At 38.8% G+C, this 25,715-nt stretch overlaps 1 protein-coding gene across 5 annotated transcripts in view; it reads right to left on the minus strand.

Moving 5' to 3' along the window:
- Positions 1-690: 690 nt before the first annotated feature.
- The window catches only part of usp22 (ubiquitin specific peptidase 22), a 128,149-nt gene continuing 103,124 nt past the window's right edge, over positions 691-25,715 (minus strand). For 4 of the 5 annotated variants that reach the window (XM_043711780.1, XM_043711784.1, XM_043711782.1 and 1 more), the window contains 9 exons: positions 25,474-25,621; positions 19,408-19,513; positions 16,996-17,157; positions 15,152-15,278; positions 14,349-14,440; positions 8,791-8,853; positions 7,942-8,028; positions 5,345-5,494; positions 691-4,362 (listed from right to left, as the gene is read on the minus strand). In XM_043711780.1, coding sequence (XP_043567715.1) covers positions 4,320-4,362; positions 5,345-5,494; positions 7,942-8,028; positions 8,791-8,853; positions 14,349-14,440; positions 15,152-15,278; positions 16,996-17,157; positions 19,408-19,513; positions 25,474-25,621 — 978 coding nt within the window. In that variant the 3' untranslated portion in view covers positions 691-4,319. The remainder of the gene's footprint in view (positions 4,363-5,344; positions 5,495-7,941; positions 8,029-8,790; positions 8,854-14,348; positions 14,441-15,151; positions 15,279-16,995; positions 17,158-19,407; positions 19,514-25,473; positions 25,622-25,715) is intronic. The other variant, XM_043711781.1, reaches the window with a different exon arrangement.

The following is a 25,715-nucleotide window of genomic DNA, read 5'->3' on the forward strand; positions in this document are numbered from 1 at the left end:
GAAATAATGTTGGGAATGAAGAAAGAAAGAGTGAGGGACATGAATGGTCAACTCATGTATTAATAAAACAGGAAATGAAATTGGCGAAAGTGAAAGTTTCCCTTATTTTCTGCATAAATGGGAGATCATTTGAAATACCAAATCAGATATTTCCACAAGTTGGAGTGCTAAAATTTGGATAAGTAGAAAAATGAAGATTTTTGAAAGCACAGCATAAATCCAAAAGTTAATGATAGAGTAAGAAATAAAGTACAACAGTGAAATATACACAATAAAAAGGCAAAGTAAAATTGCCAAAGTAAAAACACAGAATTAAATGATAGCAAACTGACAGCTAAAATATTCTAGCTTCATTGCAGGAAGTTTGTCAGGATTTTCACTGCTACCAGAATGGAGGGAAGATTCAACCGTCATATGGACAGAGCAAGTTGGAAAGTCATCACATTAATCCTTGCAGGAGAAACCATGAATCCAGCACAGGGAAACTTATGTAATGCAATACAAAAACTAAGTCTCCATAATATGAAGACAACATCAGGCATTCTCCCATAGTCAAATGATTTATTTTGACATTTTGCTTTTCCAGAACATGAAAAAAAAATCAAGTGAGATTACAAATGAAATTGGTACTGCAGGCAATACCACAAATGGAGAACTAGAATAACACAGTGGGGGCTGATTTCAAATATACATTACCCTGTCCGGAGGATATTAAATGGGAGTCCTTACATTTCATACTGAGGACAGTGCATTAACAAATGACCCTTAACATGGGATACACTTGAACCACCTGGCATTCCGGGAAACAGTTTCATTTAAGCAGCTTTTGTATATCGAACACTAAGACCCACAAATAAAAAAAAGGACAACAACTCCCAAAATGCACTGTGATTATCCAAGCTCATGAACTGAGCACATCTCCTATAAACTGCTGAGGCTATTCTTTTGTTATCAGCCTCTTGAGGGCAAGGTGTGTGAAAGCAGTCCATATTACAGTTGGATGTTTTCACTTTCCTCTTGCTTTTAAATCCATTCTGCTACGGTGAACTACACATCAGTTGAAGTTGAATGAGAGTCAGTCATTGCAGGACTGACTGACATTCTGAAGACCAAGTGACACGCTTGAGACTTTTGCACAATTGCAGGACTGAAGATCAATGATTAGGAACTCTCCTTTTTGGGTTTAAAAATTAAATCACTGGCAATGACAGCTTTGGAGGTTCTGTAACCTTATTACCAGAATGGATGATGTTGTAGCTAATAGTTAGCAGCTGTCCTTGAATGATAGCAGGACTATCAAAACTATAAAAATTGTAATCCTGTCTTTGCTTTCAGGTCTAAGTTAGTTGACAGTCATTAGCTATTACATCATCATTTCAGGCAAATGTGTGCATGAAATCTGTAACCTTTTTAATCTTTGTTGTATAAATCATTGATTGTACAACTTCACAGTAACATTTAAAAAGTACAGATGGGAATGTTTGTAGGGAACATATCTTACCACAATAGTGGGGATTTTGTCACTTGACTTCAAATGCACAGAGAAAACAATTCTCAAAATGTAGCTTACACTGCCGTGTAGACATTCCACATGCCATACCCAAATACTTAGTTTCTGCCACACTGCACTATACACAGGGGCTGGCATTTGAAATGCCCACATGGTACTTACACCGCATTCACCTACATGTAAACAGCACAGGTTCTACACTTCACTGCAGTTACAAGAAAACCCAATACTTAGAAGGCCCATCTGAAAAGAAGAAACACAAATGAAACACAGCTTTCAAAAACTTTTTCTGCCCACTGATATTCAGAGCTGAGAGTGGTCTGTCTAGAGTCATGCAAGGCACTGTGAAACCTTACTTCGATGACAAGAAAAAACAGAGAGGCAGTGCTCAACTGCAGTAATGACACCACTGGAAGGTTAAGTGGTATGACAGCATTAAAATTAGGATAATTAAAATATGTTTCCATAGTCTGAATGCAGCCTTATTTGGGGATAATGGATTTCCTGTTGCATAGGTTCACTTGTCATGCACTGGAGATCCAAATGTCATTTGCCATATCCCTCCTTTGAGAATAATCTTCAGACAACCCTGAAAAAACAACTGGCTCAATCTCCAGGTCTGTAAACAAGTAATTAAAATTTTCTATCGACACCATAAAGGCAACACAAATGGCACAAACATAAGTAAAGAAGGGATCAAACTGCTTGGAGCAGGTTATACAGCCCAAGCAAATTCAGTTCAAGTACAAAGGATTCTAACTAGAAAATATCAATGATTCCTGCAAAGATAATCTAGAAGATCCCACGACCAAACTTCAAGAATATTAAAATAAAGTGCAATGAATTGACAAAAAAACTCAACATTTCAACAAGGACAAACTGCAGTGAGTTTGATGAAATTGAAAACATGCACACTAGAACCAAAATAAATCAGAGCCAAATTTAGAAATAAAATATGCTAACTTTAAAAAAAATTGGGACAATTGCAGCTACACATTCTCAAAATAAACAAGAAAAACAAATTATGATTGTTGCCTGTCCTCCGTCTATCAAGAAAAGCAAATAATTAAGAAAAATGTACAGGAAGCTGGAACTGCTCTTGAACTGCTCGTGTTGGTTGGATGAAGCTTGGTGGAAGCTTATTGAACTTCCAGCTATTGAAGCTCAAAAATATTAACTTTTTAAGAAGAGAAAAGTTGACTTTGGCTAACATGAATGAACAGAACTGCTAGAAGCTGAAATTAGAGAGTTTCACAGAGCCTTGCATTTCTTGACACTAATTTTTTGACAATTAGTGGCTATTGAGAATGCCATCACAATACAGAGAGCTATAGCTACTGGAAAAGAGATACCATGTGTCCTTGAAAATTTCAATGACTGTTCAATCTTCTACTCATGGTGTTTTATCAAGATTGTAGATCAGAAGAACACTGCAACATTTAAAAAGCAAACTATCTTCTTGCGAGTAATGGAAAACAAAGCATTTCTGCCTCAAGTTGCTAAATCAACAGGATATTCAGACATTTGGTACAATAAGGATAACAATGCCTTGGGATACATTACCAATGGCGTACTGAAGAACTGTTCAGAGTCAACAGGAAGCTTGCTGATCATACTAAACAAATTATAATTTCCTAAACCTTCTGTTTTATGAATTTTCATTAATCTCAAAAATTATTAATTTTTGTCTTCAATTCTCAGTGTGTGGCATTCTAAAATGAACAGGACCAGCTACTGTGGAACAATTTATCCAGCAGCTGCTGCTCTCAAACATACTATCTTACTCGAGATATACGCATGGAATATTCAATTACTTGTGAATCATCATTCCAAAAGCAACCAAAACGGAATCAAATCTTAAAAGTGAACAGAATAGGCTGTGTTTCATCGGCATTCCCTCATCTTAGGCTCTCTGGTCTGATCACGTTGTTTCGTTCAATGAAGGCCACTAGGACTGCCATATGGATCGTGCTTTCTGACAAAACAGCAAAAGCTCCCAAACATTGATCTACTGATATACCCCAGACTGCATAACTTAAAAAATAAATCAAGGGGAAGAATCAAGAGCAGTCACTGTGGCCATTATTCAAACTGCAAATGTGCATGTGTGTGTGGTGTGTGCGTGTGTGTATTTTAAGACATGAACACAGACTTTTCCACCACTCAGTGATGTAAGGCCATCTCGAAACACGAGAGTTTGTACAATAAACAAATACTAAGTTCAGTACAGTTTCATTACGGCACAGCTGCTCTGAATCTTGCTCTGACAGGGAAAAAAAAATTAGAACACAGCTAGAATGCAAACAAACCTGGGCCCGATATAGAGATCTGTTGGGTTGCATCAATCTGCAGTCCTCTGGCAATGCGTACATACTGAAAACCTGTCTCAGTACTGCATTCAGTTTTAATGGCCATTTTCTGAAAATAGATGCCCACTAGTTTCATACAGTACTCAATATCTAAATCCACAGAAATGTATCTGCAAGTCAATAATACCATCCATTTGCTCTCAGACCCATCGCATAGTAATGGGTTGGTTTGTCATTGTTGTTGTACACTTGGTCGGCTGGAGCTCAAGCACCATGGAAACAGAAGCTGAGATGTGCACCCTCCCCCCCCCCCTCCCTGCGGACATGCGGGCTGCAGCTGCGAGGATGACCCATGCCTCCTCCCATCTCATTCCATCAGGTGTTCAGTCTCACTGCTTCAGACCAAAATCAGTGTCAAGTAGGTTCACTCAGTGCTGACAGTACTTAGAGTTTCAGGTAGGTTGTGTATCGTTCTGAAGGCTTCCCCCAGTCTGATAAGGCTATTCGTATTCAAGGAACTGTTTGTGATAAAACAAGAGATACCTACAGACAAAAGAAATTGCACACTTAAATTTTTGCATTGACATAGTAATGCACCATATACAAAAGAACAACCACAGTATTCTGTAAAAGGGGAGACACCCACTGATGCCATACAGACAATATCAAGCACATAAATGAAGAAGTTAGTGACATAACATCTAGTCAAACACTTCTTAAAATTTTATGCACAATCCATTAAAAGAATGGAACGGGCAGAGAAATCACAGGTAAATACTGGAAGAGTCACAAACAGGGAACAAGCATAACAAACGGAAGGAGAGCTCATGACAGATTGGCAAGATAGATCTTTTGTGGCAACATGACATTAACTTGATGTTTACCAATACAAATGAGAAAGGAAAATTACAAAATGAGATAGAAAAATAACAATGAGAATATCAATTATAGCTACATTTCATTGATGAAAATACTAGGTTACTCACAAACTGGATTTTAGAACAATAGGGCACTAAGCACAAGAGTGTGGCAGTGACCATGTCTAAAGAACAAGTAAAAGCCATACTTGGAACATGAATTACAATTGTGGTTGTTGCATTAAAAACAAGGATGCCTGGGTACTGAACAAATGGCAGAAAAAGCCAAACTGACTCTCGAGGAATGCCAAAGATTCTGGAACTACTTTCTCAAAAGTGAAAGCTGAGGGAGCAATTCATCGAGAGTGCCATTTACCAAAAGTATATTAAATTGAACACAGAGTCTGAAACCAGAAGAGTGGCTCAAGCTTGTAAAAAGACTGTTAGTAACACTTTTTAGATTTAATTTCATAAAGAAAGGGGAAGTGTACAGTAAGCTTGGAAATTTAAGGGAGTACTGGATTATAAAGCACATGGTGGGGGCATGGGACAGTTAGAGAGGGACAGAAAAGATGGAGACAGAGGGGGAGGAGAGAGTAAGATGGAGGAAGGACAGCATGAGAAGGTGGTTAATCTGTAGTTTACAGATGAAATCTATTGATACCTACCCTTCACTGTCTAGCACATCTTTTATGCTAGCCTTGGTGATAATTGCATCATCACACTTAAACCACTGGTCCTTGTGTTGTCGAATGAAGCTGGTATAGTGCCCACTCTCCAGTGTTCCCTGATGATTGACTACTGCAAACAGCGAATACCTGCAGAGAAACAACAGGACAACATGACTGAGCTCTGCAGTAGTGTGCGAAGTAAGACAGGGAAATGCATATTCTACACCGATTCCACTCATTATCTTCAGACATAAATGGATTCTTCACAGCTTTTGCCACAAACAGCTCACAGGTGGCTGATTCATTCTCCATTTGTAATTTTGTTTTAAAAAGGTAGCCAAACCTGCTTGATTTCACACTTTTCTTCTTGTAAAACTCAGAATTTATGCTTAATGTTTTTACAGCTTCTTCAATTTACACACTGCTTCCAATGATGCATCCAAGCATCCATAGCGCAATAAAAGGGAAGAAATTAGTGTAGAATTGTCTAATATGTTTAAGAACTTTACCAGAGAACTGGTTCACTAGATTGTTACAAAAGTGAACAAAATATTCATCTGGATATTAATAAAGATTAGTTGGATACCAACAGGGGTAAAACATTTCCAAAATTTTACAGGAAGCGGCCAATATCAAAGACGACGTGGACAGAGTTTGAAAGCAATCTGGTAATTATCTTAGAGTCAACTACAGCAGAAGGTAAAGGCCATCCAACAGCAGAAGGTAAAGGCCATCCAACAGCAGTAGCCTGCCCAAGATTTCAGGAGGCACACGTGAAGGTTGTTCATTTGAAACTTTCAGGCAAGAATTCTGACAAAACTTGCTAGAGTTCAAAAACAACTTGATAAAAACAGATTATCAATGGTAAAGGCTTTTTCAAGACACTGAGTAAGTGCCTGCATTGCGTTCCTACTAATTTTTAATAAAGTATATGCTAGCAAATTATAATTCCAGTAGTCAGACAAGAATGGTTAATTCTAGTCCCATGGGAACACCACATGAAGGAATCAAGACCAAGGTGCAATATAATGTGTATTTACATAGGAAAATGTACACATTAGAAAGGCAGCTACTGAAACAAGGCAAAAAGCCAAAGGATTTTGACAGCAAGTAACATTAAAAAAAGTGATATCAGCAAATACTGAAGGTGCTTTCTCCAAATGTGATTAACTTACATCAAACCACTCCAAAAGTCACTCAATGTTGTATGCAATTTTACTGCTATGATCTGCAAGCAACCCTAAAAAAAATTGATAAAAAGTTCAACAAAAAGAGAGTTCTTTTGAGAGGACGAAAACAGAAGTTGCTAGTGAAACTTAGTTGGTCTGGCAGTATCTGTGGGAAGAAAGCAGAGATAACATATCAAATTCATTGACTCTTCATCAGAACTCAATGAAGAGGAGTCACTGGACTTAAAACATTAACTTTGCTTTCTTCCCACAAATACTGCCAGACTTGCAGAGATTTACCAGCAATTTGTTTTTGTTTCAGATCTCCAGCATCCGCAGTTTTTTTGTTTCATTCTTGAGGGGAAATCATTCCATATGTTTAAGACTTAAATAAAAATGGACTGGAAGCAATGAAGAAGCTATTAAAGTGAGAGCGCCAAGGAATGCTTGTAAAATACTCTGCAACTCAACCAGTGCTACAGTTCACAGAAATGAAGTGTTGCATTTATTCAACATCTTCTAGGGAAAAATGTCATCAGACTTGAATTGGGTTCCACTGACACCTTAGTAAAAGGAAGAGTTGAGACAGATTTGAAGATCAGGGACATACTTACAACATCGCTGTTCTCTAAAAAATGGTAGAAAAAGCAATTTATAATGCTTAAGAGGGATCAAAGTTTGGCATGTTGAAAAGCCAGTGCTAAGATTCGTGGAATATGGTGGTGATCAGTATGGTCTGATTTCCTCTGGATTTTATTGATTCAAAGCCTTCAAAAATAAACTTGTTTAGTTGGGAGGAGAGGAGAACAAAATTGAAGTGTTCAAATGCATAGAAAATGTAAGCAAGTAACATTTTAAACATAGACAAAATAAATGGCCACAGACAAGACAGACAGAACAAACTCTTATTTTAGTAGTTTTTAACACATCAGTGAAGAATTAAACAAATATCTAGCTAAGAGAGTAATTTAAGAATAATGTAAAAAAGACTAATGTTTGTAATGCCTAGAATGGAGATTCAAACACTATGGGACAACACAAATGTTCCCCCCCTCCAAGAGTCCAAAAGGGGAAATCGGCAACCATATATTGAGGCATTTTATCTAATTACCTTACCGGTGACCTTTTAACTGTGCTTATTCATTTCCTAAAATAATAAAGTTGGATGGAGTCAAAGACTGGTTTATTAGAACAGATAGTCAATTGTCATCATGTTCTATGTTTTGTTTTTATGGAAGCTTCTTTCCCCATTAATGGGATTCTCTCTCAGGAACTCATGAAACACACTCACCTGCAGGTGTTCAGGAATGTATTACAATGTTAAATGATTGTTGGGAGTGAGACTTTCCCACGTAAAGTAATTCCACACGTTAATGAGTGAGGCACTATTCTTATTGAATACGTTCGGATAACAAAAAGACTCACTTGTGATTGGGTTGCTTGCCAGTTATGATGTCATGCCCACACATACACACAAGATGCATCTCTCTCAGCCTGTGTTCACATAGGACTCTGGAATGAACAAGTGCACTCACTAAGAACAGGCCTCTCCTTCCCACAACTATACAGATTATCGTAAAGTACTCAGCAAGGTTTGAATATCAACTGGATCTTCAGATTAAGTTCCAAGAACAAGCCTCAGCTGCGTATGTTTATTTGTTGCAGATGTTTGTACACCAGAAGGATGATGTGTTTGATGTGTAAAGTTTTTATAATGGGCAGTGAACTCTTAACTACAATTTATAAAATTAAATCAGACATCAAAACACTCGAGGAAACAGTGAACACCAAACAACGTCAGCAACAGAGATCAAAAACAAAAAGTGACTTTGTCTCTCAAGTAAAGTTAAGTTTTTACCAAGCTCAAATCAAAAGTGAGTATTTATTTGTTATAAGTCCTTAAACATTTTTATTTGATTGTTAAAAGCTCTTCCTAAGATTTAATAAACTCTTGACAATGTAAAACAGTAATCTATACATTCTGCAGTATTATTCACTTGGGTGTGATGCAAACAGCCAACATGCTGGGACTCATACTCATCAGAATTGTTAAGTGAGGAACAATCAGTTGTGCAATTTTGTGCCACCAATAAAATGGAAGTTCCTAAGGAACTAAATGTGACTAGTCTGCACTCAAATGCAGTTAGCTGTAAAAACATTGCTTTGTGATGGACTTTCACAACAGTGTGCTCTCCAGACAACTGATCCAATAGTACTGTTAGAGGAGCATTTCTGTGCATTTTGGCAAATGCAAACAAAGCTATTTAAACTTACTTATTGTCATTGTTTAGACTATCCACAGGCTGTTGGTACTGTCCGTTCATCCTGCTCTCTTTACTACAAGAAAAATAAAGTATGTTAAAGCACATTTTAGTATCATAAGGTGTCTATTTACACAAACATACATAGCAAAACAACTACACTTCAACTAGGAAGGACCAATAAGCTTTCATTAGTAATTACACTAATACACCCTTGTTACAGTTTGAGTACGGTCGCAGCACAATCAGTAATTAAGATCAGGGCTATAACATCTGATCTACATAAAGCAAACAAGATACCCTACATGAGCCTGATGGAGAAATAATGATTAAGTGAAACTACCACTTGCGAACTGTATTATTAGGCTCAACAGGATATGGCCATTTTAAAACAGCCACAAACCAAACGTATACTCATCTCAAAGGACTGTAGGTGACAACAGGAAAATGGCAGATATTCTAAACTAATATTTTGCATTGGTCTTCACAGTAGAGGATAGTATAAACATCTTAAAATAGTATCAGGTAAGCAGTGCCAATGTGATGGTGGTGGTGGTGAAGACTCTTGTAATAGTCAAAAGAGGATCAAAGTATTGGACAAATTAATGGGACTGGAGTCAGGCCCTTCACCAAAACCTGATGGCCTTTGTCTACAGGGTTTTAAAGGAAGTGACAGCAGAGATAGTGGAAGCATTGGTCAAAAATATTCTAGGACTAACTCAATTCTGGAAGGGTTCCACCACATTGGAAAACCATGAATAACAGAAATACAGAAAGCAAGAAACAGTCAACCCAACACTGGGGAAAACGCTCATGTTTACTGTTAAGTAGGAAATCGCAGGATATTCAGAAATGTTCAGTGCAATCTAAGCAGAGCCAACCTGTTCTGCGAAAAGAAAATCATGTTCGATAAATGTGCCAGTGTTCTTTGAAGATATAAGAATCAGGTTGATAAAAGGGAACTGGTATATGATTTCCAGTAACTATTTGATGATTGCTACATAAAAAAGGTTTTGTACATGATAGCTCACAGGATTAGGGATAATGCAGCAGCATGGAGTGAGGATTTTTTTAACAAACAGAAAACCGATTTGGGATCAACAGGCCCCTCTCAAGTACAAAAGATGCAACTAATGGGGTACTACAAGTAAATGCCCTACCTGCTAATGTAGTCTACTCAGCCACATTAGGGAGATTTAAACAATTCTTAGATAAGCACATGGATGATTTTGGGATAGTGTAGGGGGATGAACTGAGAATAGTTCACAGGTCAGCGCAACATTGAGGGCCAAAGGGCCTGTTCTGCGCTGTATTGTTCTATGTTTGGGTGTCAATTATGTACTATCAATATTAATGATATGGGAATAGGAAAGTGTAATGTTTCCAAACTTGCTCATGATACAAAATTGGTGGGAAGGTATAATGACAGAAAGGCCAAGAAACTTCTGGAGCTTATCAAGCCCCTGCAGTCATTCACCAGGGAGTTTTTAATTCAGAAGTAGATTTCACTAGCTAGGCCAGCATTTATTGCTCATTCCTAATTGCCTTGGAGAGGGTAGTGAGGATCTTTCTTGAAACATTGCAGTCCATTTGGTGTAGGAACACCCACGACAATCTCAGGGAGGGAGTTCCGACATTTTAACCCATTGACTCTGAAGGAACAGTGATATACCTCCAAGTCAGGATTGTGTGCGGTTTGGAGGACAGCTTGCTACTGGTGATGTTTACCTTGTAACTATCGCCCTGATCTGTCTACAGGTAGTGAACGTGGTTTTGGAAGGTGCTGTCTCAACAACCTTGGTGACTGGCCCTCGTGCATCTTGTCCGGATAGTACACTGGTGCAATGGTGGTAGAGGGAGTGGGTGATAATGGATACAGTGCAAACCAAACAGACTGCTGTGTTCTGGATAGAGTCAAGCTTCTTGACTGTTGTTGGAGCTGCACTCATTCAGACAAAATGTGAAATATTCCAACATACTATTCACTTGTGCCTTGTAAATGCTGGACAGCCTTTGGGGATTTAGGAGAGCAATTACAAAATTACTACAATATTTGTATGGCTAGTCCAGGTCAGTTTCTGGTCAACGACAATTCCCAAGATGTTGATACTGGAGTCGGGGCGAGGGGTTTAGTGATGGTGATGCCATTGAATGTCAAGATGCAATAATTATTTTTTTTTGTTGGAGATGGTCATTGTCTGGCACTGTGGTGCAAATGTTACTTGCAACTGGTTAGCCCAAGCTAGCATATTGTTCAGGTCTTGCTACATTTGGTCATGGGCTGTTTCAGTATCTGAAGAGTCACGAATGGTGTTGGACCTTATAATGGGTGGTACATCATGGATGAAGCAGCTGAAGGCAGCAGGGCTGAGAGCCTGAGGAACTCCTGTAGAGATGTCCTGGAGTGGAGATGACTGACCTTTAAATATTTGGGCAGGGGATTCTAAAATTAGTCTAATTTTATGAGGGGTGATAGAAATAGGAAAGATGTCAGACGTAGTTTCTTTACTCAGAATAGGAGGAGCGTGGAATGCACTGCCTGCAACAGTAGTAGACTTGACAACTTCATTTAAATGGTCATTGGCTAAACCTATGGATGAAAATGGGATAGTGTCGCTTAGATGGGCTTCAGATTGGTTCCACTGGTTGGTGCAACATCGAGGACCGAAGGGCCTGTACTGTGCTGTATTGTTCTATGTTCTCTGGTACTCTGGTCATACACAGGAAGGGACTGATTTTTAAACGATGGAGCAATCATAGTGTGCCTGATGGCTCCGCCTTGAACCATAACACCATATTTAAAATGTTTCTACCATCCCAGAATGAGTAGCTTAATAAGCAGCGATCCTTCTATCCCTCATCAAGGAAACTGGAATGTTACAATGGTAGAAGCTAGCAGAACTTGGGTTAAAATTAACTTCCAACACATGACTATACTTTCAAGCTCCATTGCAGTGTTCAGTTGTGTGTCAGAGATGCAGTTTTTTGGATTAGACATTAAATAGAGGATTTCCATGCTCCCTCAGGTACTGTATTGAAAGAGAGTCTCTGTCACTATTTATCTTTCAACGACTAAGCAAAACATGTTTGGGGTCCTTATTCCATTAATGTTTGTGGGACTGTGCACAAATTGGCTGCAAATGTTTCTTACATTGCAATTTTGACTACATTTTAAAAGATGCTTCACCAGCTCAAAAGTGTTTACAATGTCAAGGTTGTCAGAACATGTGAAAAGACAAAGGATTGAATTGCTAACTTGGTTTCTCTTTCCACAGATGCTACCTGACTAAGTATTTCCAGCACTCTGTTTTTATTGTAAGAAACCCAGTAGTCATTTAAAGGCCAAAGGAACTGCAGATGTCGGAAATCAGAAACCAAACAGAAATTGCTAGAAAATGCAGCAGGTCATCTATGGAGAGAAAGCAGGGTTAACATTTCGGGTTCAGTGACCCTCCTTCAGAACTGATGATAGCTAGGAAAAACTTGTTTTTTTAATGCAGAAGATAGAATTTGGGAGGGGACTGGGTAAGTAAACAATAGATGGAGAGAGACCTCAGAGTGGGGTAGGCAGTTGGACAAAGGAGCGGATAACCACCAGCCTATGAGAACAAGTAGCTGCTAATGGGGATCATTAGAATCATAGAATACCAACAGTTGGAAACAGGCCATTCGGCCCAACAACCTTCCGAAGAGTAATCCACCCTCCCTACCCTATATTTAGCCCTGACTAATGCACCTAACCTACACATCCCTGAACACCAAGGGCATTTTAGCATAACCAGTTCACCTAACCTGCAAATCTTTGGACTGTGAGAGGAAACTGAAGCACCCAGAGAAAACCATGCAGACACAAAGTAAATGTGCAAACTCCACACAGACAGACAGTCGCAGGAGGCTGGAATCAAACCTGTGTCTCTGGCGCTGTGAGGCTGCAGTGCTAACCACTGAGCCACCATGCCATCCATTAATAGGTAACAATGGCTTGTGTGTAATAGCAGTCCATGTGATAACAAGGCCTGGTGTGGGGATTGGGACAAGGGCATGAAAGAAGGTACCTCAAGCCCTAAAATTACTGAAATCAGAAGGCTGTAGAGTTCCCAAACGTAAAATGAGGTGCTGTTCTCCCAGCTAGCACTGAGCTTTGCTGAGACACACATTTGCTAGGGAGCAAGGTGTGTTGCAGTGGCAGGCATCTGGAAGCTCCTTCCCCCCATCCTATCTTCTGCATAAAAAAAATCCTAGCTATCATCAGTTCTGAAGGATCATTGGACCAGAACCATTAACTCTGCTTTCTCTCCATGGGTACTGCCAGACCTGTGGAGCTTTTCCAGCAATTTCTGTTTTGTTAGGCATGTAAAGGCAACTGACTCAATTTTTAAAACAGTCATCATGTACCAACAACGCTCTGGCACTCAATGATGCTACAGGCTTTATACTACAGACACTTAGATCTAGGTCCAAACCAGAACTAAACAGATAGAAGACCGCTTTCTAGAACAGTCTAAAATGATGTTAATTTGGGTCTCTCAATGTTCCTCCAGTGATGGCAGTGATCCACAGAATAAAAGTGCCAGGTACATTAAATAGCGAAACATTTTGGTAGGCATTCATCCTAGAAGCTCTGTCAGTGTTGGAGAGCTGCACCTATTGCTTACTATGATTCCAATGAACCCTCAATATTTCACATTCCAGCCTTTACATTGTCATCACTGGATTTCTGTTACAGCCAAGATAAATAATTCGGGTGAAGTGACAAGCACAACTCCAGCAAAACCAACTCGTTTATCAAAACAAAAGATAGCGTCAAGATTGGTCTTCAGTTCATTGACTTACATGGTTTCTAAATGGAGCGGTCAACCTCAAAATTACACAATGTCCGACTGACATTACTCACTTTCTCCTATGCCCCACTGATAACACTATTCCCCCTCCCTCATCCAACATGTTCATCCAAATCCCCTCACCCTGATAATGCAAAGCTTCCCTCATTTAACATTAACAACTCCCCATTCCACTCCCACTCTCCCTCAAAAAATGCTAGTTTTCTCCCCACACATTCCCCAACAATGCTGACCCTCTGTTGTGAGGAGTTGAAGATTACAGATACAGAAGGTGGTTGTGAGTTTTGATGCTCAAGTACACATACATTTTCGAGTTGTGCACCTTAACACGATTTAATCCTGCTAAGAAAAGTTCCAAACAAATCACTGCAAAAACTAGGATACTTATAGTGAAATAGTCCAAGTTTCCTTTGATAGGTCCATCTGTTCCCATTAACATAGGAATGCAGAAGTTATCTTGGCAGGATAAAGCCAGCACTCAGGGATAGCATGGGACTTGTTCTAATCAACAGCAAGGAACTCATCTGGTACTTATTCATTCATTAGACAATGCCATCAAAACCAATTTGTCTTACTTTTTTTGTCAGACTTTGATGTGCAGATCAAATATTCCTCTAGCTGTTAAGTACATTAGGACACCAAGGGATATTAAGAAAAAGGAGTAGAATCTCATGTTTTCTTATAAACTAATGAGGGCTTCATGAATGAAATTATGAAAATGGACAGGTACCTGGAAGCCATAAATGGTGTCATGTCCAGCTCCAGTGGAAAAGAGACGTATGTAGTGATCTTTCGCCGTAACTTAGCCGAGTGTTCAAAACGCTGCACAAAGTAGAGTAAAGGTCAGCTTGGTTTGTCTATCAACGATCAGCTCAATTTTAAAACAATCCAGCTTTCTTATCTGGTTTTGTTATTGGTAGTATCTGTTAAGACTCAAGATGAAATTACTTCAATTAAAAATGAAACCAAGCAGTTTCACAGGCACAAAACTGGCAATCGCAAACACTCAGGTCCATACCAGCAACATTGGGCTAACTCTGGCTAACTAACTGCCAGAAAACCATTGACACTTCCTTGATAATTCAGCAGATCAATGTATTATTTCCTTCTATTCTATACCACATATTTATATGAGTATCCAATAAAACAGATTTTCTTTTTCAAGTGCTGTATATAATATCATTCAAAAGCTAAAAATTGCTACTAGCTTTGTGCATTGCAACACAGACTGAAAGTTCTATACATTGAATCATATGTTCCTTGAGCCATCCATTCCTTTAAAGGAAGCAGGTAGGTGAAACAGTTAGTGTCACTATTTTGCTTGAATTCTATTCTAATAGAGAAGAAACTTTAGTACATTGCATTTAACAACCTCATTCCTCAAGTGGTAATTCTTGTGATACAAAAAGGCTATTCAGAGGATCTTGAAACACTTATTCTGCTCTGACAAACCAGCTGCAGATAATGGAATGCTAACTGCATTCACAAAAAGTCAACGTAAATCCTTCCAGATTCTGTGAAATTGCAACTTACTTTGAGATGAAAACAAGCCACTATGGGAAGTTTCTTCATTGTAAGCTGTTTTGTTGACTCTTGATAACTATGGCAACCACTACATTTTATTTTGGCACTGCTTCCAAGATGCTCAGGTCTTGTAAACCTGTGAAAAAAATTAATGAAAAATACAGATTAATATCACAATATTTTAAAAAGTACTGGGATGAAGATAACGTTGACAATAGAAGGTTTATTGCGTATCCCCAAGTTCACAAGGCTTAGAGAGGTAACCACCTAGAATTGGATTTACATGTAGCTAAAAATAATTTCAGGTGTTAAGAAATAAAAAGTTCTATTTCCAGAATGAAGATTGTGAATCAATTGCATTTTTCAATTGATTCACAATTTCAACACTACAATTTTGATGATACTCTTTGATGGCAGGCCTAAACTCACCAGATCTTACTCAATTTGATTTCACAATCAGCTGGGGTAGCATTTGACTGAACAATCTCTGGTTTGCTAGCCAAATTCATAACCAACAGGTTTTCAGGTATTAAACTACTCACTCAATGGAAACAGATCAATGATTTACAAGGGTAAATAACTCCAAATTGTCCTTTTCCCACACAATAACATTTCTGTGAATTAATTGCAAGCTGGATGTACGCTATTGGTCGTAAGGAAAACACTAATTGCCTGAAGAATAGAACACCTTGTAACCAAGCCAGAGTTTAGAAATGTTAGTTTAAGTATTTTCTAATTAGAGAAAAGATTACAGGATATGGAGCTTGAAGGAAAAACATTGGTATAAACATTGGCAAATGGTAATAATCTCAAAAAAACAATGTAGCAGGAATAGCCAAAGAAAAAAACTTGGAAAACTTTCAATAATGATATTCAGTGTGAGCATGACTTGAATGTTTTCTCATTGTGCGCAACATCAGCCGTTTATAACATATAATAAGAAAAAGAATGACCCACATCATCAGAAGTTGGACAAGAGGCAAAGGGAGGACTATTGTTAGGAGAAGCATTCTTCGTCCTTTGAAACCACATCATGATAAGAGAAAAGTTGAAGCAAAATAGGGAAGATTTGAATTAAGTGCCTAGTAGGATATCTGTGATTTCAAATCGATGCAGTGCTCACTAAGTTGAACTTCTATGAAAGTCAGAAAAGATGATCAGGGTACTAGTGATTAGAATATATAGTTCAGAAGAATCAGGTCTTCTCAATATGGAGGAGCACCAGCAGGGCAGGCTGTTAGTTTGTAGAATCTCCAGGTTGAGTGAATTTGTGTAGATGCTTTCAAGCTGTCAGAGGCTTAGAACGTGAGAACTGAAAAGGTATCTCAATGTCTGTAAATCTGGAAACACAGTCAATTAAGAAATTAAGGAGATAGTATAAAAGTGATATTTCATTGGGATTGAACATAAGGATATTCCTGGAAAAGTTTGGAAAAATGTTTTACTATTTAAGATTTGTCTAAACTGTCAATATACAAGCTTTTTCCCCCCAGTGTAAAAGAAATCATTCTTTAGAAGATTACCTTTGGCACTCTTGTGTAAATATATTGGCACTGAATTCAGGGATAAGAAAGGAATGAGGCAATGATTGGTTACAAGATCCTTTAAACAAAGTTGAGACAAACAAAATTGGATCTCTACTTCACTCATTTGTGATAAATGAAAATTACATGCTAAATGCTTGTACCATTAAAAAAAATTGTTTAAAATTTTGCAAAGGTACTAAACACTCCACCATACAATCAGACATCAAACATATACCTCAAAAAGGCATTAACTACTATATCTCCATTCTTGCACATACCCACACAAATCAAAACTCTGTGCACCAAAAATCAGCATCAAGAAGGTACCTTCGTAGACAGTCTGTAAGTGTGGTAGTTCCAGAGGACATATGGCTTTCTCCATTCACAACATTCCCATCAGAGCCTGGACTTAAGGGCCAGAATGGCGTAGAAGACCCAGGTAAGTCCAGGCTGATGTCCCAGAAAGGATCTATTGTAGTGGAGACACCGCTGGAGTAAATTAAAAAAAAAGTTATCACATGGTCACTGTGATGACTAGTGATCAGATGTCATCCTGTCACTATGGGCAGCTCAATTCAGCATAACCTGTCATTGTAGGAACAATCGAATGAACAGAGAAGTTATTACACAGCAATAATGTAATTCAAACCAATTTGTATTGGCGATTACCTGTGCAAGCAGTTGTCCAAATTTCATACCCACAACAATCAAAATGGTAGCTAAAGCCCAATATCTCTTTTGATCTACCTCAGATTTAATGGAGTGCATCTGGCTGATTTGGGATTTAGCACTTCAAGAAATAGAAACCAATTTAAAGCTTAACGCAAGACCACCTTGCAGCACATCTTTCATTCAAGCAAGTTCGTAAAATTGTTGCTTCATTTTGTTTTCGTCAAGGTTACCATTGTTACCAACAGCTTAACTGTTGTTCAATTATCCTGCAGCACCATGACTAGCTGTAGAAATGTAAACAGGTTCAAACAGCTAACTTCCACCCCCAACTCTAAAAATTTATACTTAAGAATCTGTACCTTGGTACTTGAGATGGTGCCGTAGCAGCAACTTGTAAACTTCTCATTGTACTCATTTGAGTATTGAGACAATACAGCTAATTCTAATTCAATAGGAAGGGGAAGCTGATTGAGGACTCAGTCTGTCTAATACAAAACCAAATTGACTTGGGATGGTCTCTGTCCTTTCTCCAGTTAAATTGTTTCAATTAGAATTCATTCAAAGGTCATTGTTATTCATGACAAATAATTTAAGTCATTTTAATTAAGAAACATATAGTGAAATGCAGATAACCTGAAATTCCAATTGTGATGAAGTTGGCAGCCATTCCCACTGGTAGAATAGGAAATAGAACACAAGAACACCAGTGGTAGGCTGAAGTTCCAGACTGGTAACTCTAGATTAGTTGAACTTGGGCACTCATATCTGGGCAACCCAACCAGAGTGGAATAAGATCACACTAGTGTGTGAAATCACAGATGACAGCTATGAAATAATCTCACCCATAACTGTCTGAATATCAGAGACAGGCATTTTTAATATACTGTTTTACCACCTTTCACCAGATTGTTCTTTGTTTAAAAAAAGATTAAATTTATAAATGGTACAAAAAAAGGACTTGCCACTATCATGGTTTGTGCCAACATGGATGGCACCAAAAAGCTGATGTTTCTTGCAATTGGCAAGCCCAAGCAATTACATTGCTTTGTCAATGTTTAGATACCACCCACACAGTACAAGGCGAACAAAACTGCCCTGTATGACCCCTTCAGGGGTTGATCTGGAGAGTGGATAAAATGCATCAATGGAAGAAAAGGAAGATCATCACCCTGAAGAGTCCAAATGAAGGCCCATACACGGACCCGCATTTTCCTAGCTGACGCCACAAGGTCATAGCGATGCTCTGGGTTTTCACACTGGGACACAAAAACACAGAAGAACAGGTTTGCCTGCATTGACAACATGCAGGACTTGTCTGAAGACACCATGGTAAACACAAAAAGATTGACATTTTCCAGGGCTAACTCTCAAAGTTTGGCAATACCTTTTGCTGTAAAAGGTCAAACCATTGTAAGGCATGAACAACTTGACGATAAAGATATTTTCCACATTTTTGCTGGACCACTTATCGCGTGTTTCTTTTGATAAAGGCATTTGTGGGCAAAGAAAAATTACATTGGGACTTCTACAGCTACCTTCGGGCCCTGGTTACCACAAATTTATGGGTGACTTCAGCGCCACCCTCCCCCCAAGATTTGACTTCTTGCTGGTTTGCTATAAACAGAACAGAATGTAATGCTAAGAATTTGATTTATTGCAGGATTTGAATTAAGCATCCTGGGCATATACTTAAATTGCAACATGCAATGGCATGGAAGATTACAAATCTTTGAATATTTACAGGACTGGAGTTACATTATGCAACTTTTTAAAAAAAAACAACATAAGGATCAGTACAGAAAAAAGTTCAATGATAATCATCGAGGACACTGAATTCTGAATGGGCAGGGTTGATGATTTGAATTTCCATTAAGACTTGGTTTTTATAAAATCACTGAACAATACTAAAACTTGAACTAATGTTTTCACTAATAAAGCTGCAATTTTCTAACTCTCTCAAGTTACCACTGATGAAGTAAGTATCAGCAATGTACAGTTTACTGCTTTCCAACCAGATTGTTCAACAAGGCTTCAATTACAAACCTTAAACAAAAGCGATTCACTTACTGGCAGACTTGGCAAGTGACGTCAGACTGCAGTCCTCCAGTGAAGATTTGGTCAATAATGCAGTTACAGTGGTTTGGATTACTGGCTTTCTTCCCATTATCGTCACCTATATGAAAATGTGATTTTTAAAATATGGTGAGTCTTTATTTACAGAGAATTTTAAGAATTAACTTCAAACAGACATAATATACAAACAAATACTGCTGAATTCATCTTTCGCTAGTTATTTCAAACATGATTAGCAATAAAACAAGAATAGCAATTGTTAACATTTATGATATCAACATCTAACACATTAACATAAACAGTTAACACTTGACAACACTTCCAAATCAAACTTCTCTTCAAACTTCTCTCTTCAAACTTAAAATCACTTTTGCATGCAGTCAGAAACAATGTTTCTTTGCTTTGCACAACCATATTGTTGCTGTGCACAATCCCTTTAAGAATGACAGGTACATGCACATCTTCAGAAACACTGATTTGTTTCTTGCATATGAAACAAAGTACTGCAACCTCACTCCTCTTGGAAAAGAGTGAAGCTTCTTGTGATCGTAATAGCATCAGTCAGCTGGACCTCACATAGAATGAATTCCCTAATAGGAGCAGATTAACAGTCCCAGAGAGCCTTGATTGACAGATAAAAAGGAGGAACTTCAGAGTTCATGTGAAAATAAAGGGTGACTTGGTGATAGGATACCAGCCCGTCTGGAGTTATTTCAGTTTCAACATTGAAACAAAATTTGACAAGAGTTACTTTAGTCTTGCTGCTATGTACACATTAATACTCAAATTGAACGGAAGGAGGAATACAAATCCACTTGGGCCAGTGATACTCCAGCCAATGTATATGGACAAGACTAAGGACAAAGCATTGGAATTTGGGTGACAAGCTCCATAGCTTTAATTGCCCTCAATTAAAAAGGACTAAAAAGAGGACTTTATTAGAAATTACACAACTGATAAAATGAACTAGTGAAAGCAGAATGTGAAATCACAAACTGAGCTATGGGCTGTAACAGACTAAGAACTCATGGAGTAACAGCAAGCAATAAAGACTTAATTCCTCTAGAGCAAATATATACATTTTGAGGCAATATGAATTAGTGTTTGGTTTATCTGATATGCAGACTACTCATGCTATTCAACCCAAATGTGATGTTTAAAGTTCAAGAGCAGAATGTTAGGTCCAGAACTGTGGGTTCTTGGTCCCACATGGTTTAAAAATAAAAGAGATGTTCAGCTTCCATGTCACCCAGGGTAAAAATCATTTTTTAAACATCTATTTTCAATTGTGGACCAAAATGGAAGAAAGGCCATTTGTGGGCGGCACGGTGGCACGCACTGCTGCCTCACAGCGCCAGAGACCCGGGTTCAATTCCCGCCTCAGGCAACTGTCTGTGTGGAGTTTGCACATTCTCCCTGTGTCTGCGTGGGTTTCCTCCGGGTGCTCCGGTTTCCTCCCACAGTCCAAAGAATGTGCAGGTTAGGTGAATTGGCCATGTTAAATTGCCCATAGTGTTAGATGAAGGAGTAAATGTAGGGGAATGGGTCTGGGTGGGTTGCCCTTCAGAGGGTCAGTTTGGACTTGTTGGGCCGAAGGGCCTGTTTCCACACTGTCAGTAATGCAATCTAAAAAGAAGGAATTACCGCACTTTTAAAAACAAAGTTACTTGAACTAACTTGTGTACACTGTTGATATGTTCAAGCAGTGTGGGAAGGCACCTAAGATGCCACACGACCAAGTGCATGTGTTCAAAACGAGCTTCAGATTGTTCAAATCAGCTGATTGACCGACCTCTGAGGAAGGTCACTCAACCTGAAAATGTTAACTGATTTCTCTCCAGAGATGCTGTCAAACCTACTGAACTTCTCCAGCAATATGTTTTTGTTTCTGATTTACAGCATCCACAGTTCTTTCAGTTTTTGTTTGTGTTTACACAATATAGCTAGTATGGCCCCGTGGTCTAGGATGCTGGGTTTTAGCTTTAGTATTGCAGGAAACAAGGTTTCTGAATCCCACCCCTACTAAAATATTTCAGTTGGCGTCTACCACTCACTGGCTAAGGAACCCTGGTTGGTGAACTGGCAGGAGTTAGAGGCCAAGGTCCCAAATTCTTTATGGCGCTAGTCAGGACTCTCAGAATATTATCTTGCAAGGGTTAGGGTTAGGCACTGATCATCAAACTGTTGGTGGGCTCCTTGCTGTGGTACGGGCTGGTCTCTATGATTCTTTGCACAGCTTTGTCAAAAAATTAAGTTGTGGATTACCTTCTTCTGGGATGAGATGATATACTGAGTTGCCACAGAGTCGCCCCATTACGAAGGGTGGTCAATCAACGGTGTCTCTCCACACCCAAATGGTGACTTTGTGCCTTTCGACCCTTAAGCAATATCTTTACATCGAGCCTCTTTACAGATAGTGCACTGTGGTGACATTTTCTTCCACCAGGTGCCAACCTCAACTGTGACATGCTGCTCCTGCTCATAGGCCATGAGGCTCTCCAGGTCTTGCTCGGGACATTACCCATCTTTTTACCAGGACTCGATAATATCTCGAGCATGGTCAACTTATGTTGCACCTTCCCATCATGAATAATAGTAGCTGTCAGATAGCTGCCATTCAGGAATGTGCATTTCCATCAACATGGGTTCAATTGGCTTGGAGAAGAAATACCATGGCAAGGAGAAAGGGCGAGAGAACAGAAGCAAGGACGTGTGGTTGGATGCTGCCTCCAGCATTAGTGAGCAGACCAGTAGTGGACATCCAACTCATGGTCACACGATCCCTTGCCCAAAAACAGAGGTGCACAGATCCAAAATCATGCACTGACTGGAGCAGGTTCAGGTATGGTGGTGGGATGCCATCTGCATATATTCGCTTAGAATGAACTTTACAATCTGTCCCAGGTTCTAGAACCTTGCTCAGGAGCCCATGCCTCTTAACCAGAGTCACCTCATGGAAAGGCCCTCTGTCCTTCTGTCTGGCAGAGGGTTTTCCTGTACAGGCTGCTACTGCAGCACATCAACTTCTTTATCTGCTGCCCAGACATAACTTTCATTTCGCTGTTGGCTAGTGGCAGTCTCTGGTGGGGGGAGCGCTCTCTCTCTCTCTCTATGTGGGAGTCCTCCTGCTTGTCATCAGAGATCTATACATCAATGAAATAAAAGAACTGGAGACATTTTGCTCTGCATTTATCCCTTACTTTGATTTAACAAATGAACAATGCCATTGTTATACACAGTCAGTCCGTCTACAACACGATGGTTGCATTCTTGAGCAACCCCACGTTATAGAGAAAAAAAAATCACGCTTTAGAAACAGCGTTTAAAGTGTTGGCACTATAATCACATTGCAGCCAAGGCATGTTTTAAAAGTTTGCGCTGTAGAACAGCATCCTCAATTCATCAATCACGTTACAGTGAATTTGTGCTGACGAAACATGCATTATAATAGAATGACCTGTACTTTAAAACAGATTTGCAGAGTCTTTTGTAAATGTCCTCAATAGAAAAATAAGCCTTTACAATTAATTTTCACCTGTTCTCTGTTCAGGTTTAAGCAAAAAGATTACAAGAGAACCCCAAAAAGAAACATCTCAGAAATCGAAAGCTGTGAACACTTCTGGAGGGGGCTAAAATGAAAACCTTTCAGAATTGTGGAAAAAAAGGACATGTTTTAATTGAACTGTACAGGAGAATCAAATAGCTCCCTTGACCATGTGTCTCACTTTCACGATGATCATGGCTGATCTGGTTGTGAACTGAACTACATTTTCCTGCCTTACCCAATGTACAAGGGTTAGTGCTGCTGCCTGGAATACATTCAATGATTCAGGTTTCACTGCTCTCTGGGGAACAGAATTACCAAAACCAGCACCACAAAACAAAAAAAAAGTTCATCTCCAACTTAAAGAAAAATCCAGTTTTACACCATGTACCCTAGTGTTAACCCACCTCCGCCAGGGAATGACCCTTTGAACATCTACTCTTCAAGCTCCTACTATTCCATCCAAACAGTCAATCCAGTCACTAACCTCAGCCCCTTTGTAGACTCTTTGCGACTAACTCAAAACCGCTTTCCTCCTTCTAGTTCAAATACCTTGAAAATTACCATATAAATTCTTCCAGCTTAGAGTCTTCATCAAGTAAAACTTGCTGCTAGGGTGAAAACTCTCTTCAGAACTCAAAACTGGATTGTTCTGTTTGGGAGGAACCGTTCACATCAACCAAACTTTGGATTCTTCACAGCTTCTAAGCAAGTAGTAAAGGAGTTGCGTCTGGCCAGTTCTCTCAGTGGGTCAAACTTTATAATATACCATCAAATATCACAGGACTTCTGCCAGACACTTAGATCTTTAAAAAAAAAATTACCTTCACAGAACTGAAGCCAAAAATCTGTCTTAATTTTCAAAAGGTTGAAATTCCAAAAGTGATAATATCTTCTATACCTTCATCAAAACAACAGTAAATAGTTGAAGGTCCACTGACCTGTGACATTCACAGATTACAGTTTGCTAACCTGAAAATAATCACTTATCCTAATTGTGTCCTATTACATCAATAATTCACCATCTGCGCCAATATAATACCACGAACACCACGAGCTCCTATTTTGCACAATAACCTTTCTGAATGCTTTTTTATCACATTACCCAGACTACACCTACTACTTACTTCCCTTTTATCCACCCTGCTGGTTACATCCTCAAGGAAGTCAAATAAATTGCAAATGTCATTTGCCCTTCATAAAACCATACCAACTCAGCCAGATTGCAAACTTCTTGCCATTGCCATTGCCTCTTTAGTGATAGAAAGTAGCATTTGTGTAATGACGGATGTTAAGCTCACTGGTTTATCACTTCCTTATTTGGCTCCCTTATTTCTTGAACTGATGCAAACATCCCAAGTTGCATTCTTGCATGTTGCACTGCATGCATACTACTGTGAAGTTAGAGCAAGAGAAATATTTTAAATTGGCACCATAATTCTGTCTTGCCTCCCTGCACCACAATAGGTAATACACTTGAATAATCACAGGTTTGGTTCTGGAAAGGTAAAATTCTTCTATATGCCATTAATTACACATTGCTTCAGAGATCTTGGAGGTGGATCCATTGTACACCCAAACCTAGACTCAACCTATGCTACCATCCACATGTCATAACACTGGCCCTGGCTTTACAATGTTGCACAAACAGTTACCTACACATTACTGACTTGAAATGATAAATGCCCGTTTTAAAAATAGAACAGTTTGACCCAATACTAGTGCCAAAGGTCAACACTACACAACAGAAACCAGACTGCCTACAGAATTTGTTTGACAGCCCATCCATTCACAAAGGAAAAGATCTGTGTTTGGGGGCTTGGAGTACAGATGGTATCAAATTAGGGAAGGTCCATTCTAAAGACAAAATAATTCTGCTTTATCATAAAGAAATAAAGATTTTGTTGAAGTTAAAACCAGCTTCTGCCAACATTCTGACACTCCACAGCTTGAAGAATCTCAATCTTATCATTCTTTCCGTGACTTGTACTGAAAGGATTTGCAGATAAATGTAAAGGCTGCTATCAAGCAATAAGCAAGCTGTATTTGCAATTTGTTTTAGTTTTCTTAAATATTCCAGTGAAAGCAATCTTTATATTTCCAAGGTTTCACCACTGCATCAGCTCCAACCTAAAATCCTTCAAATATTGTTTTGTTCCAATTCTGGCCTCTTGGAGAATCTGCTTCCTCCACTCAATTCTAAACAGACATACCTTTAACTCTTGCTCTAATGATTAAATTCTTTGCATAGCATTAAACAAAACTTACCAAATTACAACACAGCAATAAGTAAAAACATTTGATCAAAGGCCAGGCTACTTAAAAATTTAAGCCGCTGGTAAAACTTAGTAATTATCCTAGAGTGTTAGGGACACTCTCCACAGAGGAGAAACAAAAACACCAATGACTATCTTCCACATTTGTGACTAATTGCGTAATTTTATTTTTAAAGGAATATATAGACTCATGACCAACAAAGGCCTCAGCTTTGTTAGAGATCTATAATTGGTCCATACCTTTGCAGTGCCTATGTAGAACATCTAGTGCAGCAATCAGAAACTCATGTGCATCCTGCTGCTCGTACCCTGCTAAATGCCGTGCATGTGTCCAAACCAGATGCAATAACCTATATGGAATATGTGGTGAGCGGTAACCAGAGTAAAACTGTATGAAAAGAAAAGAAACATTGAAAAAATGAAAAACTATCATACATACAGTAATTAAAATCAAACATTATTGCAAGTAAATGAATCAGCAT

This window comes from Chiloscyllium plagiosum, chromosome 21 (genome assembly GCF_004010195.1).
Source record: "Chiloscyllium plagiosum isolate BGI_BamShark_2017 chromosome 21, ASM401019v2, whole genome shotgun sequence".
Lineage (NCBI taxonomy): Eukaryota > Metazoa > Chordata > Chondrichthyes > Orectolobiformes > Hemiscylliidae > Chiloscyllium > Chiloscyllium plagiosum.